This window comes from Oryx dammah, unplaced genomic scaffold (assembly GCF_014754425.2).
Source record: "Oryx dammah isolate SB20612 unplaced genomic scaffold, SCBI_Odam_1.1 HiC_scaffold_6, whole genome shotgun sequence".
NCBI lineage: Eukaryota > Metazoa > Chordata > Mammalia > Artiodactyla > Bovidae > Oryx > Oryx dammah.
In genome coordinates, this window is record NW_024070190.1 from 6632616 (window position 1) to 6652090 (window position 19475).

Consider the following 19475-nt stretch of genomic DNA (forward strand, 5'->3'; position numbering starts at 1 on the left):
AAACTGTGTCAGACTTTATTTTTTGAGGCTCCAAAATCACTGCAGATGGTGACTGCAGCCATGAAATTAAAAGACGCTTACTCCTTGGAAGAAAAGTTATGACCAACCTAGATAGCATATTCAAAAGCAGAGATATTACTTTGCCAACTAAGGTCCGTCTAGTCAAGGCTATGGTTTTTCCAGTGGTCATGTATGGATGTGAGAGTTGGACTGTGAAGAAGGCTGAACACCGAAGAATTGATGCTTTTGAACTGTGGTGTTGGAGAACACTCCTGAGAGTCCCTTGGACTGCAAGGAGATCCAACCAGTCCATTCTGAAGGAGATCAGCCCTGGGATTTCTTTGGAAGGAACGATGCTAAAGCTGAAACTCCAGTACTCTGGCCACCTCATGTGAAGAGTTGACTCATTGGAAAAGACTCTGATGCTGGGAGGGATTGGGGGCAGGAGGAGAAGGGGACGACGGAGGATGAGATGGCTGGATGGCATCACTGACTCGATGGACGTGAGTCTGAGTGAACTCCGGGAGTTGGTGATAGACAGGAAGGCCTGGCGTGCTGCGATTCATGGGGTCGCAAAGAGTCGGACACAACTGAGCAACTGAACTGAACTGAACTGAACTGAGGCAAAGAGTCGGACACGACTGAGTGACTGAACTGAACTGAGGCTCAAAGCTTTCCACTCAGTTTAAGCGTCTCTCCGCTCTCCCTTCCCATATCAAATTTATAATCAGGTTGTGTTCCTTCTTTCATCGTAATGCCTTTTAGATTCATTTTTTCCTCAATTTCCACTTTTTTTCCTCATCCTTTTTTTATTTTTCCTGTCAATGATCCTTGGATGACCCCTGCGTCTCTTCTTTTAAGCCAGGGCCAAATTAATGATCAAGGGATTATTTAGGATACAATTTCCACCTTTGTTTATCTCCCTTTGTCAAAAATTCTAAATAGTTCTGTGGATGTTAGAGAGAGTTCAAATTCCTAGCTGTGGTATTAAAGGTTTTACTAGGACTAAGATCCCTTTCCTGGGGGAACGGCATCAACTCCAGCTTCTAGAAAGTTCCTTCTCCAGCCCCCTGGGTGAAATTTTATCCTTTCTGGAAAACCTGATTTGATTTCCATATCCCCAGAGACGCTATCCTTGACCAGTCATTCCCGTCCTGACGTCCTTTATCACTTGGGGGGCCTTAGCCTGCCTAACTCTGAATGATGGCCTACACTCATGACTTTGACTCCGGAGGCTGGACCGGATTTTTGGCCCAACTTTCCATTACGGAGCACAGGATCCCACACTCAATGTTAAGTGGAAAGAATGGATGTTTGAGTCAACAGCCGTGGTCCTGGCCGGATCCCTTCTTGTTAACCCTCAGTATCTAGTACTCCCTCTTCCTACCAGTCTGACCATGTCAGTCCGACCTCCGGACGCCACCAAACAGCTTTGGGGTGGACTGTGTCCGAATGCGGGGCAGTTCCACGTCGCCGGATCTCTACGACTTAGCCTTGGGCCAAGGACAGTGGTGCAGAGCCCGGCACTCTGGTCTTAGCTCCCGGAGGGGCCGTTCGGTGGGAACTGGGTTGGTTTTGGGAATCGCGGCCTCTAACGCCCATTACCCGGCGGGGAACGAGGGCGACCGGACCCGAACTGCTGGGGGATTCGGTGTCGCCCCTCGCCCACCCCCTCACGGCCATTGGGCAGCCTCCGCGGACGGGGCGGGGCGGGGCGGGGCCCTCTCCATCTCCCCTCGGCTCCCCTCGGCTCCCCTCCCTTATTTCCCGGTGTGGGAACCTCGCGAGGCGGGACGCGCAGAGGGGCTGCCGAGGGGCGTCCGGTTACATCTCCGCCTTCCTCACCCTCCGGCCGCAGAGCTCCTCGGTTTGCGGGACGGCGCTCCGGGAACATGTTGGCCACGGTCCGCCGGAGCGGAGCTGCGTGGACGCGGGCGGTGCTGCTGCAGCTGCTGTTAGCGGGGCCTGGGGGCTGCCTGAGCCGCCAGGAGCTCTTTCCTTTCGGCCCCGAACATGGGGATCTGGAGCTGGAGGCCGGGGACGACCTGGTCTCTCCAGCCCTGGAGCTGAGCACTGCGCTCCACTTCTTCGACAGATCCGACATCGACTCGGTCTACGTGAGTGCGACCCCGGGCGGGAGGTGGGGGCACTTGGGCGAGAGGCCGCGAGGGGCTGAGGCGGCGTCTGAAGGAAGGCCCGGGCGGGCCGGGGCCGCCCGCGGAGCCGGACGGACCGGAGCGTCGTGGGCGGGCACGCGCACACGGTGGTCGCCGGGGCGCGGGGCGCGGCGCTCCGTCTCCAAGCCCAAGTGGGCTCCCGCCTCCGCCCGGCCAGCCGACGCCTCCCCGCCGCCTGGTCACGATCGCTCGAGGAGGGTCCCTGGGTTCTGGGGAGCTCGCCCCGTCTGCGCCGCCTCGTGAGCGCACTGCCAGGCTCCAGGACTCTGTGACCCGGGACCCCGGGACCCGGGCGGAGTTTCCTCTCCCGCGGCAGTGGGCCGGGAAGTCTGTCCGCGTCGCGCCATTGTCCCCTGCTTTTGGGGGACAGGACCCGGTCCGCTTGGGACCAGGAGCCGGATGAAGGCCAGAGCTGGGTAGCAGCTGGCTCGCGGGCCCCGGGATTCCTGTAGGTGCCAGGGCGGATAAAGACCGCCAAGCTCAGCTCTCGGCCCGGGGAATGCAGTCGACAGTCCCTGCATTTGTGTGTGCGGACTCCGGATACGTCTTGGCAATGATTCTGCTCTGTGTCCAGAGTTCAGGGCTGGGAAAGCAGAGCGCCCCGGTGATCCAATTTCCTGTAGCCAACCATTGTCACCATGGGGGGTGGGGAGCCAGATGGGGAGAGGGACAGGGAGGGACCTTTCGCTCTCTGGGGCCTTCTCCGGACTGGCTGGGCGCGGGGACGCTGTCAATTTGGTAAAGTACTTTCGTGCCGCCTCCTGTCGCTGCCGCGCACCATGTGGATTTCATATAAAGCTGTGTGCATTCCAGAAGAGGGGCGGGGGAACAACTCCAGCAGCGGCTGGAGCCTGTCCTGCCCCTGAAATGGCTCTGCTGGTCTGATCCCGGCAAACTGCCCCCGGGACAACACCCACGTGGAGCTTGTCGGCTTTGCAGAGAAAGAATGAGTCCTTGAATTCTCTGCCCATAGAGAGTGTCCCCTTGCTATCCCCACCGCCCTGACCTCCTTGGGCAGTCTGCTGTAGCCTAGAAAACTCCCTCTTAGGTTTTTAAATGTGCAAGATAAAATCCACAGGATTGCCAAGGAAATCAATTCTGTTGAAATAAGAGTTAAAATATTTTTAAAAAATTGTTTGAAGTAAGATATGTCATTAAAAAAAAAAAGAATTATATTAAATAACAAGGTGAAGCAGTGGCTCCAGTGTATGGTCAGCTAATGACTGAACTTTCAAGGTCATGGGACTGTAAACAGTATTCAGAGACACCTACTATACACCTACACCTCAGTTCAGTCAGTTCAGCCGCTCAGTCCTGTCCGACTCTTTGCGACCCCATGAATGGCAGCATGCCAGGCCTCCCTGTCCATCACCAACTCCCGGAGTTCACTCAGACTCACGTCCATCCAGTCCTACACCTACTATAATGACTGTATAGTCGTAGGAGCATATCTGTGACTTCTATTAGTGGCATAGTCATTAAGCGCTAATAGAGTTGTTGCCTACACTTACAATGGAAGGAAATGCTAAATTTGGGTTATGGGCTACTGAAAATTAAGTTTATTTTTCTAAGTTAACAGACCCATGAATTCTATGGGGGGCAGGTAGTCGTTGGATCCTAAGTTCAGAGCCTCTATGTTAAATTAGGGCTCTTCTCTCCTTTACTTGTGGCATCAGGCTAAACACATTACATTCTACAGACCTGGAAAATCGGTTGTTGAAAAGTGACTCCTGTCAATCCACCCCTTCTGAGCCTCTTTGTTTGTTTATAAGAATCTTTATATATTTGGCTGCACCGGGTCTTGATTGTGGCATGCAGAGTCTTTAGTTGCAGACTATCTTTTTTTTTTTTTTTTCTTTTTAAGTTGTGGCTTTGGAACCCTTAGTTGTGGCAGATGGGATCTATTCTCTGACCAGGGATTGAACCCTAGCTCTCTGCATTGGGAGCGTGGAGTATTAGCCCCTGGACCACCAGGGAAGTCTCCTGAGCCTATTTGGGGTTTTAATCTACATATCAAGGAGAAAGACTCCCAGAGCTCTCTTCACATCTTAACTTCTGTGCTACAGGTTCAGTTCCCAGGAGGGACCCTGAGATAGCGATTGTAAGTGAAAGCGTTAGTCACTTAGTCATGTTGGACTCTTTGCAACCCCATGGACTGTAGCTGGCCAGGCTCCTCTGTCTGTGGGACTCTCTAGGAAGAATATTGGAGTGGGTTGCCAGTCCCTTCTCCAGGGGATCTTCCCAACCCCAGGATCAAACCCAGGCCTCCCAAACTGCATGCAGATTCTTTACTGTCTGAGCCACCTGGGAAGCCCTGAGATAGAGCTTAGCAGGCAGGTTATTTCATTAGGGGGAGCTCCTCAGATCCACCCCTGAGGAAGGGAGGGCAGTGAAGTAGCTGAGCCGCAATGAAGGTCAGCAAGATGCCTGCCACCCCTCTGGGAGCTCTTGAGGTGGGATAAGCCTTTCAAAGCTCTCTCAAGTCTCCTGAGAAGGTGATCAGTGATTAGATTGGGGCTGCCCTGGAAGGAGTTATGACCCTTGGGTGAGGCAGTTTTTTCCATGGAAACAAGAGGTAATGTCAAAGAGGAGGGCTGTGGGCTGCATTCCCAGGAGCTGAAGGGCGATCTGGTGCCATGTCACAGCGTCCACCACTATCTGTTGTGTAGATGCTCTTTTAGCTGGTGGAAACCCTTACAGGGCTCTGAATGAAAAAGCGAATTGACAGGGAGTGTGAGTATGAACTAGATGGTCTGTACTGTTCTGGGCACTAGATTAGGAAAAAGAAAGGAAGGCCATCGAAATGGAAAACAGTTGCTGGGTGAGTATATCTACATGTGTCAGGGTCTAGCTAGTCTTACATTATTTAATCCTCACAGCAACTTGCCCCTCTTTTTTCAGATGAAGAAATAATAATTAGTAATTACTCAAGGCCATAGCATCAATTAAAAATGCCCAAGCTAGGATATCAGCCCAAGTCTATGTCTGACTCATAATGCTTTCAACATCAACCCTAAAACATGCCATGGACCAAAGGGATTGCTGTGAATTAGAGTAGTGAGGGAAGATTATACAGAGATTACACTTAAGATTTTTTTAAAATTTAAATTTATTTATTTTAATTGGAGGCTAATTACTTTACAATATTGTATTGGTTTTACCATACATCAACATGAATCCACCGCGGGTGTACATATGTTTCCCATCCTGAACCCCCCTCCCTCCTCCCTCCCTGTACCATCCCTCTGGGTCATCCCAGTGCACCAGCCCCAAGCATCCTGTATCCTGCATCAAACCTGGACTGGCGATTCGTTTCTTATATGATATTATACATGTTTCAATGCCATTCTCCCAGATCATCCCACCCTCTCCCTCTCCCACAGAGTCCAAAAGACTGTTCTATACATCTGTGTCTCTTTTGCTGTCTCGCATACAGGGTTATCGTTACCACTTTCTAAATTCCATATATATATGTGTTAGTATACTGTATTGGTGTTTTTCTTTCTGGCTTACTTCACTCTGTATAATCGACTCCAGTTTCATCCACCTCACTAGAACTGATTCAAATGTATTCTTTTTTTTTTATTTTTATTTTTACTTTATTTTACTTTACAATACTGTATTGGTTTTGCCATACATTGACATGAATCCGCCACGGGTGTACATGAGTTCCCAATCCTGAACCCCCCTTCCACCTCCCACCCCATATCATCTCTCTGGATCATCCCCGTGCACCAGCCCCAAGCATCCTGTATCCTGCATCGAACACAGACTGGCGATTGGTTTCTTACATGATAGTATACATGTTTCAATGCCATTCTCCCAAATCATCCCACCCTCTCCCTCAGAGTCCAAAAGTCTGTTCTATACATCTGTGTCTCTTTTGCTGTCTCACATATAGGGTTATCATTACCATCTTTCTAAATTCCATATATATGTGTTAGTATACCGTATTGGTGTTTTTCTTTCTGGCTTACTTCACTCTGTATAATCGGCTCCAGTTTCATCCACCCCATTAGAACTGATTCAAATGTATTCTTTTTAATGGCTGAGTAATACTCCATTGTATATATGTACCACAGCTTTCTTATCCATTCATCTGCTGATGGACATCCAGGTTGCTTCCATGTCCTGGCTATTATAAACAGCGCTGCGATGAACATTGGGATATACGTGTCTCTTTCAGTTCTGGTTTCCTCAGTGTGTATGCCCAGCAGAGGGATTGCTGGGTCATAAGGCAGTTCTATTTCCAGTTTTTTAAGGAATCTCCACACCGTTCTCCATAGTGGCTGTACTAGTTTGCATTCCCACCAACAGTGTAAGAGGGTTCCCTTTTCTTCACACCCTCTCCAGCATTTATTGCTTGTAGACTTTTGGATCGCAGCCATTCTGACTGGCGTGAAATGGTACCTCATTGTGGTTTTGATTTGCATTTCTCTGATAATGAGTGATGTTGAGCATCTTTTCATGTGTTTGTTAGCCATCTGTATGTCTTCTTTGGAGAAATGTCTATTTAGTTCTTTGGCCCATTTTTTGATTGGGTCATTTATTTTTCTGGAATTGAGCTGCAGGAGTTGCTTGTATATTTTTGAGATTAGTTGCTTGTCAGTTGCTTCATTTGCTATTATTTTCTCCCATTCTGAAGGCTGTCTTTTCATCTTGCTTATAGTTTCCTTTGTTGTGCAGAAGCTTTTAATTTTAATTAGGTCCCATTTGTTTATTTTTGCTTTTATTTCCAGTATTCTGGGAGGTGGGTCATAGAGGATCCTGCTGTGATTTATGTCGGAGAGTGTTTTGCCTATGTTCTCCTCTAGAAGTTTTATAGTTTCTGGTCTTACATTTAGATCTTTAATCCATTTTGAGTTTATTTTTGTGTATGGTGTTAGAAAGTGTTCTAGTTTCATTCTTTTACAAGTGGCTGACCAGTTTTCCCAGCACCACTTGTTAAAGAGATTGTCTTTAATCCATTGTATAGTCTTGCCTCCTTTGTCAAAGATAAGGTGTCCATAGGTGTGTGGATTTATCTCTGGGCTTTCTATTTTGTTCCATTGATCTATATTTCTGTCTTTGTGCCAGTACCATACTGTCTTGATGACTGTGGCTTTGTAGTAGAGCCTGAAGTCAGGCAGGTTGATTCCTCCAGTTCCATTCTTCTTTCTCAAGATTGCTTTGGCTATTCGAGGTTTTTTGTATTTCCATACAAATTGTGAAATTATTTGTTCTAGCTCTGTGAAAAATACCATTGGTAGCTTGATAGGGCTTGCATTGAATGTATAGATTGCTTTGGGTAGTATACTCATTTTCACTATATTGATTCTTCCGATCCATGAACACGGTATATTTCTCCTATTAGTGTCCTCTTTGATTTCTTTCACCAGTGTTTTATAGTTTTCTATATATAAGTCTTTAGTTTCTTTAGGTAGATATATTCCTAAGTATTTTATTCTTTTCATTGCAATGGTGAATGGAATTGTTTCCTTAATTTCTCTTTCTATTTTCTCATTATTAGTGTATAGGAATGCAAGGAATTTCTGTGTGATGATTTTATATCCTGCAACTTTACTATATTCATTGATTAGCTCTAGTAATTTTCTGGTGGAGTCTTTAGGGTTTTCTACGTAGAGGATCATGTCATCTGCAAACAGTGAGAGTTTTACTTCTTCTCTTCCAATTTGGATTCCTTTTATTTCTTTTTCTGCTCTGATTGCTGTGGCCAAAACTTACAAAACTATGTTGAATAGTAGTGGTGAAAGTGGGCACCCTTGTCTTGTTCCTGACTTTAGGGGAAATGCTTTTACATTTAAGATTTGAAAGACAGGTACAATTTCATTAGACGGAGGCAGAAATGGAGAGGCCAGAAATAGAAGATACTGCTGGGGCAAGTGCATGATGGTGGAACAAGCTTGGCAGGTGCTGGGAAAGTGAGGAATATGACCCCACTGGAGCAGAGTGTTTTTGTTGGAATAGGAGGATTCTTCCTGGGATAGACAGGTGGGAGTCAGAAAATAAATGTATCAGCCAGCTCTTGCTGTGTAACAAACAACCACAAAACCTCAGTGGCATGTAACAATAAGCATCTGTTGCTCATGTGTCTGGAATTAGTAGACGGTGGGTTCATATAGGGTGGCTTCAGCAGGAGCAACTGGGATGATCTGGTTCTACTCTAGGCAGGGAGGTGGGAAGTGTCTATCATTTATCATAGCTGTTTTGCCTAATGTGGTAGCCGTTTAGCTATGTATAGCTATTTTAAATTAAATTAATTAAAATGAAACAATATTAAAATTTCAGCTTTTGAATCGCAATAGCTGACATTGCTGCTGTTGAATGTATGCATTACCACTAAAAATTCTATTAGATGGTGATGTTTCAGAGGGTCAGCATGTTCTTTTTTCATGGGGATGTCAGAAATGTAAGAGAGTAAGCGGAAATGCATAGTGCTTTTTCAAGTCTTCTCTTTTGGGTCACGTTTCCTAACATCTCACAGACTAAAGCAAGTCTCATGACTGAGCCATGGTGGGGCGAGGGGCCATCTTGGTTGCCCAGCTTGCTCTTGTAGACAGTTGCATGATAAGATCTATTTCTCCGTGTGGAAAAACCTCATATTTTTCAAGTGCAGTCCCGGTGATGAAGCCAGTCATTCTTTGGACCCTATCCTGGATAATGAGTGGCGAGTGGGCCAGTCTGTAAATCTGCTTAGCCAGCTCGCTGAGCCAATGAGCATATTCCATGAGCTCTGCTGCCTTGGCCAATGCTGTGAACTCCCCCAGGCAAGAGTTCTTCAAAAACACAATGCATTTGTACAGAACAGTCAAGACATTTGCTTCTTTTGTTTGGAATCTTATTACCTCGGTTTACTAAGGCTGGTTATCTCACGCTGACTGAAAGCTCTAATTGCCTGTAGGCCAATAGAAGAAATTCTAGAATGTGATTCAATTGCATATGATATTCTTTATGTCTTGATTCATACACATGGTGAAATGAATTAGTTATTATTTAATATGTTCAGTTGGTGTGGGAAATAAAATTCTTCCTGTGATGGAAAAACAATGAAAGGATATCCTTGGAAGAAAAAAGATTATATCCTGACTCTCCTGACTCATCTCATCTTCCTTGTGTACGACTGTCTGTCTGTGTCTCTCTCACACACACACCACATCTTCCACAAATTGATTTTCATTATACCACTTACACATAGGAATCTTTCCTTAGGTAGGGTAAATTTAACTTTCCTTTTAAGATCTTCTAACATTCTTCCAACTTTTACCCTACCTTCTATGCCAATATAGGCTGCTCATTTTCTTCAAAATGTGCTTCATTCCCACCAAGGGATTACCAAGGGATTCTTGTGTGTTGCATGGGACTGTGCTAGGCGCTGGGGCCCTAAACCATGTGAAATGCAGCTTCTGAATATGACCAGATCCGTGCCCTCCTCCAGGAAGTCGCAGTGTCAGGAGGGAGCCAAGAGGAACAGGTGGTCCCAGTGCTCTGCACTCAACACTTGAGGAGCTCAGAATCTCCAGACAAGCTCCACTCAACCAGCTTCAGTCCCTGACCCCTAGTAGGTTTGAGCTAAGTCCTTGAAGCATTGTACTGTGATCATTGCTGATCTCATCCTCTATTCTGTCTGTCCACAAACAAATGACAAAGCCCCTAACGTTGTAGAGTATGGTGCATTTCCTTTGTTCAGTTTTTCCTTTCTTTGGGGATTATAACCAAACTCTGTGGCTTCATCTGCCTGCTCCATGGCAGCGTCTCTGGGTTGTGTTTAAAGCACTATCCTGAGGCAATGTGCTCTAAAACTGGGCTTTCTTCTCCACTGAGAGCAGAGATCACATCTTTTTTTTTAAAAAAAAATCCAAACCTTTCTTCTATACTTCACTCTTGGTATTAGATTTTTCAATATTTATTTTTGTTTATTCATTTGACTGAGCCACATCTTAGTTTCTGCATGCAAGGTCTTTAGTTGTGGCATGCAAATGCTTAGTTGCAGCATGTGGGATCTAGTTCCCTGACCAAGGGTCAAACTTGGGTCCCCTGCATTGGGAGTGAGGAGTCTTAGCCACCGGACCACCAAGGAAGTCTGTGGTGTTCAATTTTTTGATGTAACTTTTGAGAAACATGTTTCATGCACAACAAACTAATGCTACTCTTTCAAAGACATCAACAAAAAGATGTCCCTTGTACACGTAATATACAGAACCATAAAATATGTCAAAATGGAAACTCCCTGCAATTTCTTAATGTACTAGGAAGTATAGCAAAGCAAAATAAAGCATTACAGATGAATAGTGTTTAGACATTCTGGCATATATAGTGTTCTTAGTGTAATTGGAATGAAACTTTTCTGTATATACACACAAAATATTTTAGAAGCAAGTAAAGTAAACAGAAGCACCAGTTCTGTAAATTACTCTTGATCATGCAGGCAAGCAAGTCTCATATAGTTCATGGTGTTTCACTGAGGCAACACTTGTGCCCACAGAACCTACTGACTCCGTGGCAGCTGCATTTGAGATCAAGACCAGCTTCATCTGCCATTTCCTTTTTTTCTATTATTTATTTAAAAAATGTTTTATTCGGGTCTAGTTGTTTTACAGCGTGGTTTTAGTTTCTACTGTACAGCAAAGTGAATTAGCTGTATGTATACATATATCTCTTTTTTTGGATTCCCTCGCATTTAGATCACCACAGAGCACAGAGTAGAGTTCCCTGTGCCATACAGTAGGTTCTCATTAGTTATCTGTTTATCAATAGTGTCATCGATATAGTGTCATCTGCCATTTCCTGAAGCCACATGCTGCTGCTGCTAAGTTGCTCAGTCGTGTCCGACTCTGTGCAGTCCCATGGACTGCAGCCTACCAGGCTCCTCCGTCCATGGGAGTTTCCAGGCAAGAGAACATACCCACTTGGTTTTGTGGTGGTGTTAGGGTGTGGGACTACTCGTTGCATCTTCCTTTTGTTGTGTTTGAACCTTCAGCATTTCCAACTGGTGTTCTCATGTACCTATGCTAAGTCACTTCAGTCGTGTCCGACTCTGTGTGACCCCATAGACGGCAGCCCACCAGGCTCCCCCATGTACCTATCAGGGCAAAATCTTTTCAAGGTTCATATTTTTAGTGTAGCATCTGCAGACCCAACCAGCAGCTGTGAACTTTGTCACTTTGCTGGTAGTTTGAACTTCCTGCTGCCACAACAGGAAGCCCAGTGTTCATGCTCAAGAAATTAATTGCTTGCTTATATAGCTACAGCTGATTCATGTTGATGTATGGCAGAAACCAACACAGTACTGTAAAGCAATTATCCTTTGATTAAAAATAAATTAAAACAACAAAAAAGAAATTAATTGTTTGGCTCTTCTGGTGGATTGCATTTTCAACATGTGTTCTTGTAACTTCTGGATTGCTCTTCTGAATTGGTTTTTTAATTTTGGCCTTTCCAACCTTTTATAATTTCTCGTATGTCTTGGCACTCCGATTAAGTTCTTTTTTAGCAGACTACAAGCTGATTAGATGTTTCTCTATATTCAACATGTTCCCATGACTTCTTTGGGGAGGCTAGAGTCTGGGTTTGATGGGAGGTTGCATGCACCTCTATCCTAGTTGTGAGTGGCTTGCAGGCCAGCCTGGCTCCCTGAGGTTGTTGCATGCCTCTTGCCATCACTCATGGACCTGCTGCACTTACTGGCACAAAGGAAGTTTATGGTTAAGTCCAAGATCACCACCCATGGTTATGCAAGGGGCTTGCAGCACAGGGCTCTGGCTGAGAGGACAGACTGGCTAAAATCCAGCCCACTCACCAAGCCCTGAACCTCAGCATGGGCCTTTCCATTCAGAGAAAAGAGTGCTTGCTTCTATTTTGCCTAAAGGCCTCCTATGATCTCACAGTGGCCCTGGCTAGGTCACAGAATACTTAAGAGAGTATTAACTTCCATCAGAAGTGAAAAGGAAATTGATGAATCATGTTGATTAACTGATTAATAATTGAGGTCCAGTCACTTCATATATCACCCGGTTACTATTCCAGACCTCTTTTTATTATTAAATGAAGAGGTTTGACAGGATTGTCTCTAAGGTTCATTTTATCATGGATCTTTGATGTTCTCTGATCAAGTGACCAGATGTTGAATAGGTACCTTTACTCGCTCAGTTGCTTCTGACTCTTTGAGACCCTGTGGACTGTAGCCCGCCAGGCTCCTCCATCCATGAAATTTTCCAGGCAAGAATACTGGAGTGGGTTACCATTTCCTACTCCAGGGGATCTTCTTGACCCAAAGATCAAACCCGTGTCTCTTGAGTCTCCTGCATTGGCAGGTGGGTTCTTTACCGCTGCACCAGCCGGGAAGCCCTATTTCAGGACACTGGCTGTTTCTTATAAAATGTAGTGCAGGGTTGAAATACATTGTCTAGTCATTCAACAAATACTTAATTTGTTGCCTAACATGCCAGGACCAGTGCTAAGCTTTGGAGCTAGAGATTGAACCCAGACCAGTGTTGTTTTTGCTCTTCATAGTCTAGTGAGGAAGAAGTATCAGTAGTGATACAGGTCATTGACCAGTTGCCACTATGATAAGTGCTATGAAGAAGAAGTTCATGTATTGTGGTGAAACTGAGGTAGGTGGAGGGTCAGGAGGATCTTCTCAACCTGAAACTGAAGCCTGGAAAAAGAGAGTTAGCCATGTGAAAAAGGGCAAGGTCAGGATGGTGGCTCACTACTGAGTGTAAGACCAGGAGCAGGTAGAGAGGAAAAGCTTGGCATGTCTTTGGGGTGGGATGAGAGCCCATGTGAGTGAGAGTGGTGGGGCAAGAACTGGAGGAGCTAAGTCAGACTTGGACACGCCAGCTCAAAGCCCTCCGAGCATTTCCCGTTGCACTTGACATCCAGCTTCTCACCACGTGTCTGCAGCTTGCACGGTGCAGCCGCGCTGGCTATCTGCCCTCATCCTATTACCCTGCTCTTCTCTCATGCCAGACTGCTGCCTCGCCAGCCACTTTTTCTTCCTTGAGTGCAGCCAGCTTGTCCCACCCTGGTGCAGGCTCTTCTCTCTCCTCTGATCTCCATGTGTCTGCACCTTCCCGTCACGCAGGTCTCTGCTCACACGCAGACCCCCATGTGTGATGTTTTGTTGCATTGTCAATTTCATCCCAGCATGTATAGCCACCTAAAGCTAGTTTGTTTATTTGTTCACTTGTTTGTTACTTGTCTTTTTTCACTAGACTCTGAGCCCTTTGAGGGTGGGGCAGTCTGACCTGCCTTATCCACCGCTCTCTGCCTGGTACCGGGAGTGGTGTCTGGGGGACAGTAGGTGCTTTGTTATGGTTTGTTGAATGGATGAAGGAAGGAAGGACTCCTAGGTATTTCTTTATTCTATAAAGCAGTGGGATGCCATTAGAGACTCTCGATGAGTGACTTTATTTTAAAAAATTTTTATTTTATATTGGAGTATGTGTGTGTGTTAACTGCTTAGTCGTGTTCACTCTTTGCGACCCCGTGGACTGTAGCCTGCCAGGTTCCTCAGTCCATGGAATTCTCCGGCAAGAGTACTGGAGTGGGTTGCCATTTCCTTCTCCAGTATTGGAGTATAGTTGATTTACAATGTTGCGTTAGTTCCAGGTATACAGCAAAGTGATTCAATTATATATAATTACTGCATATATTTATTTTTCAAATTATTTTCCCATTTGGGTTATTATAGAATATTGAATAGACTTCCCTGTGTTATATAGTATCCTTGTTGGTTATCAACAACAATATCCTTGTTGGTTATCTGTTTTGAATACAGCAGTGTATAATTTCAATCCCACGATCCTAATTTATCCCCATCCCCTCCTGACATGATTTATTTTTAAAAGATTTCCATTTCCTCAACAAAAAAAAAATGGTGTTAGAGAAAAAGGAGGGACAACTGCCTAGATTAAAAGGGTTTTAGAAACAAGTTAGTCAAATGCAAAGTGAAGACTTTGTTGAATCCTGATGGAGACAAAGTGGCTGGAAAAGACATTTTTGAGACAAACTGCTTTTCTGGAAGAGCTACATATGGAGTTATTGATGGGTGAAATAATCTGATGCCTTGGATTTCATTTAGAATACTTCAAAAGAGAAAAAAAATAATGCACATATGTGGAAAGAATAGATAAAATGAGAACTAGAGTGTGTGGATACTTTTGGTGATTCTCGTGTGTTTGAAATTTTTCCCTTGTAAGTAATTTATCATAAGAAGCTTTTAAAAATTATGCTGCCTCTGGATAGAGGATTTGGGGCGGAAGTGTGGAGGAGGAAGAGTAAAGTCCACAGCTAGAGACCTGTTGCCAGTGTACAGGGGAGGGTGTGACAGTGTCTGGACAGGGGTTGTGTGTGTAAGGAGGCTTGCTCGTGTGTTATCACATCTGAGACATGCAGCCGCCTTGTGAGGTCATTCGGGCAGGTGATAGGACCAGCCCCATATTATAGAGAGGAAAACTGACCCCTGCAGCTTGTCAAATACCTTGTCAAAATACACTCAGCTAGTGCTGAGGTGGACCTTGAACTCGGATCTTACCATTCCTAGTTCCGTGGTCTTTGTACTGTGCCACCTTGGACACTGATTCCTTCCCTTCCTTCGCTGATTTATTCATTTCACAGTCTCTTATCAGCCCTGTAGTGTACAGATCTGGGGACCAGGTGTGTGTGGCTACATCAGATGACGAGTGATACCTCATATGGTTGCTGCTGTCCCACCACTCACACTGCATCACAACACCCACCATTGCATTGCTTGTGAAAAAAGTTGGTTCTTAGTCCTTAAGGAGCAGGCTTATTAACTCAGGTAAATTTTTTGCCTTTTTTCCCCTCTGGCCGTGTCTCGGGGCATGTGGGGTCTTAGTTTCCCAACCAGGGGTTGGCCCTGTGCCCCTGCAGTGGAAGCGCCGTCTTACCTACTCGACTGCTAGGGAAGTCCCTTTAATTGTGTTTTCACACAGATACAAAAAAGGGGAGAAGTGAGTATCATGAACACCCATAGACACATTACATAAATGTAACCATTGTTAGCATTTTCCCTATTTAATTAATTCTTCTTTACTCCTGTATCCAAAGTAAATTAAAGTCAGTGTGACGTTTCCTCGCTAAATATTTCATATGCATTCCTAAAACAATAAGAGCATTTCCCAGCATACTTTTATCTCACTAACCAAAATCAACATGTGTGTGTTAGTCACTCAGTTGTGTCCAACTCCTTGTGATCCCACAGAGTGTAGCCTGCCAGGCTTCTCTGTCCATGGAATTCTCCAGGCAAGAATATTGGAGTGAGTTGCCATTTCCTCCTCCAGGGGATCTTCCGGACCTAGGGATCAAACCCTGGTCTGCTGCATTGCAGGCAGATTCTTTACTGCCTGAGCCACCAGGGAGGCCCTAACAAAGTCAATAATAACAAAAAAAATCAACAATAATTTCCTATTTTCAGTTTATGCCTTGTCCATATCAAATCTCTGATATCCCCAAAGCTGTCTTTATAAGTTAGAATTATTCGGATTGGGGACTAAAGAATGACAAGCGCTGCGTTTGACTTTTTAGTCTCTTTTAATTTTACCGATCCTCTCCCCACTTTTGACTTATCAAGTTATTTAAGGGTCACTGCTTATTGTCCTATATAATGTCCTATTTTCTGCATTTGACTTTTTCTGTAATGTAGTCTAGCCTGTTATTGCATCTCTATAATTTCTGAAAACTGGTAATTTGGAAATATTCAGGTTAAACATTGTTTTTGTTAGAAAACGTAGAATTTTACTTTAAAATTAACTTGGGGAATAGTAAGAGTGCAAATGGGTAAAAAAAAAAACTTGCAAAAATAGTGCTAAGTTTTCTTACTAGCCTGGCCTTCAGCCCCATTGGTCTCTCCCCAGAGACAATTACTATTCATGAATTTTTTTATCTCCTTGCAGAGAGATTCTCAAATGTACAAACGTGTGTGTACACATTCCTTCTTGTTTTGTACACTTCCTTGGTTTTCTAAGTAACAGCTTTATGAGATATAATTTATGTACTGTAAAATTCACCCCTTTACGGTGTACAACTCAATGATTTTGTATATCCCAGGGAATTGTGCAACCATCATCATGGTCTGGTGGGCTGCCGTCTATGGGGTTGCACAGAGTTGGACCCGACTGAAGTGACTTAGCAGCAGCAGCATGGTCTAACTCTGGAATATTTTGCTCACACCTCACCCCACTCCACTCCACCCCCATCCAAACAAAGCCAGTAACCTTTAGCAGTCATTCCCATCTCCCCCCACCTCCCTCAGCCCCTGGAAACCACTTATCTACTGCCTGTCTCTATGGACATGTCTGCTCTGGATTTTTCACATAAATAGAATCATACAACATGTGATCCTTTGTGACGGGTTCCTTTCACCCAGCATAACATTTTCAAGGCTTGTCCACTTTGTTGTACATGTCAGTTCCCGGTTCTATGACTGAATAATATTCTGTTGTTGAATTTGTCCATCCATAAGCTCATGGATATTCAGCTTGTTTCTCCTTTCTGGCTGTTAGGAATAATGCTGCTGTGAATGTCGTGTCCAGGTTTTGTGTGGACATCTGCTTTCAGGTCTCTTAGATATACCTAGGAGTGGAATTGTGTATGGATGTGAGAGTTGGACTGTGAAGAAGGCTGAGCACCGAAGAACTGATGCTTTTGAACTGCGGTGTTGGAGAAGACTCTTGAGAGTCCCTTGGACTGCAAGGAGATCCAACCAGTCCATTCTGAAGGAGATTAGTCCTGGGTGTTCTTTGGAAAGAATGATGCTAAAGCTGAAACTCCAGTACTTTGGCCACCTCATGCGAAGAGTTGACTCATTGGAAAAGACTCTGATGCTGGGAGGGATTGGGGGCAGGAGGAGAAGGGGACGACCGAGGATGAGATGGCTGGATGGCATCACGGACTCGATGGACGTGAGTCTGAGTGAACTCCGGGAGTTGGTGATGGACAGGGAGGCCTGGCGTGCTGCGATTCATGGGGTCGCAAAGAGTTGGACATGACTGAGCAACTGAACTGAACTGAACTGAACTGAACTGAACTGATGGTAACGCTATGTTTAATATTTTGCGGAACTGTCAAACCAGTTTTCAAAGAAGCTGTACCATTTACCATTCCCATCAGCAACGTATGAGGGTTCCAATTTCTCCACATCATCCCCAACACTCTTTGTTATGATTTTAGCCATCCTAGTGGGTGTAATGTGGTATCTCATTGTGCTTTTGATTTGCATGTCCCTGATGCTAATGATGTTGAGCATATTTTCATGTCCTTATTTGCTGTTTGTATATCTGCTTTGGAGAAACATCTGCTCATATCCCTTGCTCATTTTTAATTGGGTTTGTATTTTCATTGATGAGTAGGTTAAACATTTAACAAGAATATTTCATGAATGAAGCTGTGTATGTCACACTGTATAACATCAGGAGGCAAGTGATGTCTGCTTACTCTGTTAGCTGCTCGTGTTAAGGTGATGACAGCTTAGATCATGTCTGTTGGGTTACATTTTTCCGTGAGCAGGGAGCAAGCAATGGGGTGATACTTTGACTTTACACAGCTGTCCTCTTGCCCACCAACCTTTCACTTAATGTCTTTGGCAACTATTGATACTCTGCCTAAATCAATTACTAAATTAAGGGTTGCAAAATGGTGTTCTATTTTGTCTTGCTGTTGGCTTGTTGCCTTTGCTGTTTGGTTTCTAGCATTCTTTCAGTTAATACATTATTAGCTGGCTTCACATGTGGAGTGAGTGAAGTGAAAGTCCTTCATCAAATGGGGCTTTGGGGTTATACTGACATGGTTCATTCTGGAAAGGCAGATGAGTGCTTAATTCTTTCCTTGTGATATTTTATGTTCAAAATTAAGGGGTTGATATAATCCAAATTCAGGGAGTCCTGGTGCCCTAGTCAGCACAGGTAAACTTCTGATTTCTCCATCGGAGGTGTTAGAGAGGCAGGCTTCTCCCCAGAGACTGCCGGTTTGGACAAGGTCCTTCTCTTCCCTTCCCTGATCACCTACTGTTCTGGAATGCTGAAGGACACTTCTACCTCTTCTGTGATAGACACATCAGAAGTTAAAATTTAAAGACTCTCAACCGCTTTTCAATGTCTCAGTAGTAATTCCCTGCAGAAGAAATGCTAACTGATCCAGAGCCTCTCATTAGGCATTAGCTGGATTAAGTTTAAAACATTGACTCATCTTTTAACTATTACCCTAGGTTGCCCCTTGTTTTTAATCTGCTAATCCTTTTGTTTCTGTCTCTAATTTAAGCCAGAGTCATTTCCCTGGCTCAGTGGGGTTAAGAGAAAACATTTGCAATTTAGACTGAGGAGTTTTGTTCCGGCACTTTTGTTGTAACCACGCATTCTGGGAAACAAACTCACTCAGAAGGACACTGCAGATAGTGGAGTGCAGTTTATTACACCGGCGGGCCCAAGACAGAGTTTCCTCTTAGCCAAGGACCCTGACCAGTCTTTCTGAAAACCTTATATACCCTAAGTGTATGTGCCCAAACCCACCTCCCCAAATTCCCTGAAACTAGTTTGAGCAAAGGGAAAGAAAGATACAATCAAAGTTAGCCTGTGATTCATATGCCTTAAGCCTAAATAGTTAACAGTGGACAATTATCAATAGGCCTGTGGTCATACCCCAATAAGCATAATAGAATTTATGATTCTATTCGGTTACACAGATAATTAGGGTATTCTTTTAGGCAACAGAGAGTCTAGGTACGAGCCCTGGGGCTCTTCCATTCAGGGGGCCTGCTTTTCCAGTTGGTATGTCGTTTCCATAGATACTGGGCATATAGCTCAAATTCCACAGTCCGGCTCAAGATAGAGTCATGCTTTCAAGATGGAGCCTGTTCTGTCTGTTTCCTCCTTCATTCCCCCCTCTTGATGCTCTTAACTCATAATATGAGCATCACTCATAGGGATATATTGCGACCTGCCTCTCCGACCTCCAGTTTGGGAGAACGACATCAACTTTTGGGTTACAAAGTTCATAATACACTGTAAAATAAAGGGTCCACAAACCAGAACTATCAAGGCAACTATAACACTGGTAAATATAGTTTTCCACTAATCACCCTTCACCCAGATAGGATCGAAATCCAAAAAGAAAGATCATCAGACATAACTTTTACCTGACCTTTCATGTCATCTGCTGCTGCTGCTGCTGCTGCTAAGTCACTTCAGTCGTGTCTGACTCATATCATCTAGGGTGGCTGATATATAGCCGGATAAATCAGGAATGTATACACAACATTCAACATTAATTATAGCACAGGTC

At 44.6% G+C, this 19475-nt stretch overlaps 1 protein-coding gene across 1 annotated transcript in view; it reads left to right on the top strand.

Moving 5' to 3' along the window:
• The first annotated feature begins 1764 nt into the window (after positions 1–1764).
• Positions 1765–19475, top strand: part of LOC120865416 (nidogen-1) — a 98728-nt gene continuing 81017 nt past the window's right edge. Inside the window, exon 1 of the mRNA XM_040242692.1 lies at positions 1765–2117. Within this exon, the coding sequence (XP_040098626.1) occupies positions 1893–2117 (225 nt within the window). The 5' untranslated portion in view covers positions 1765–1892. The remainder of the gene's footprint in view (positions 2118–19475) is intronic.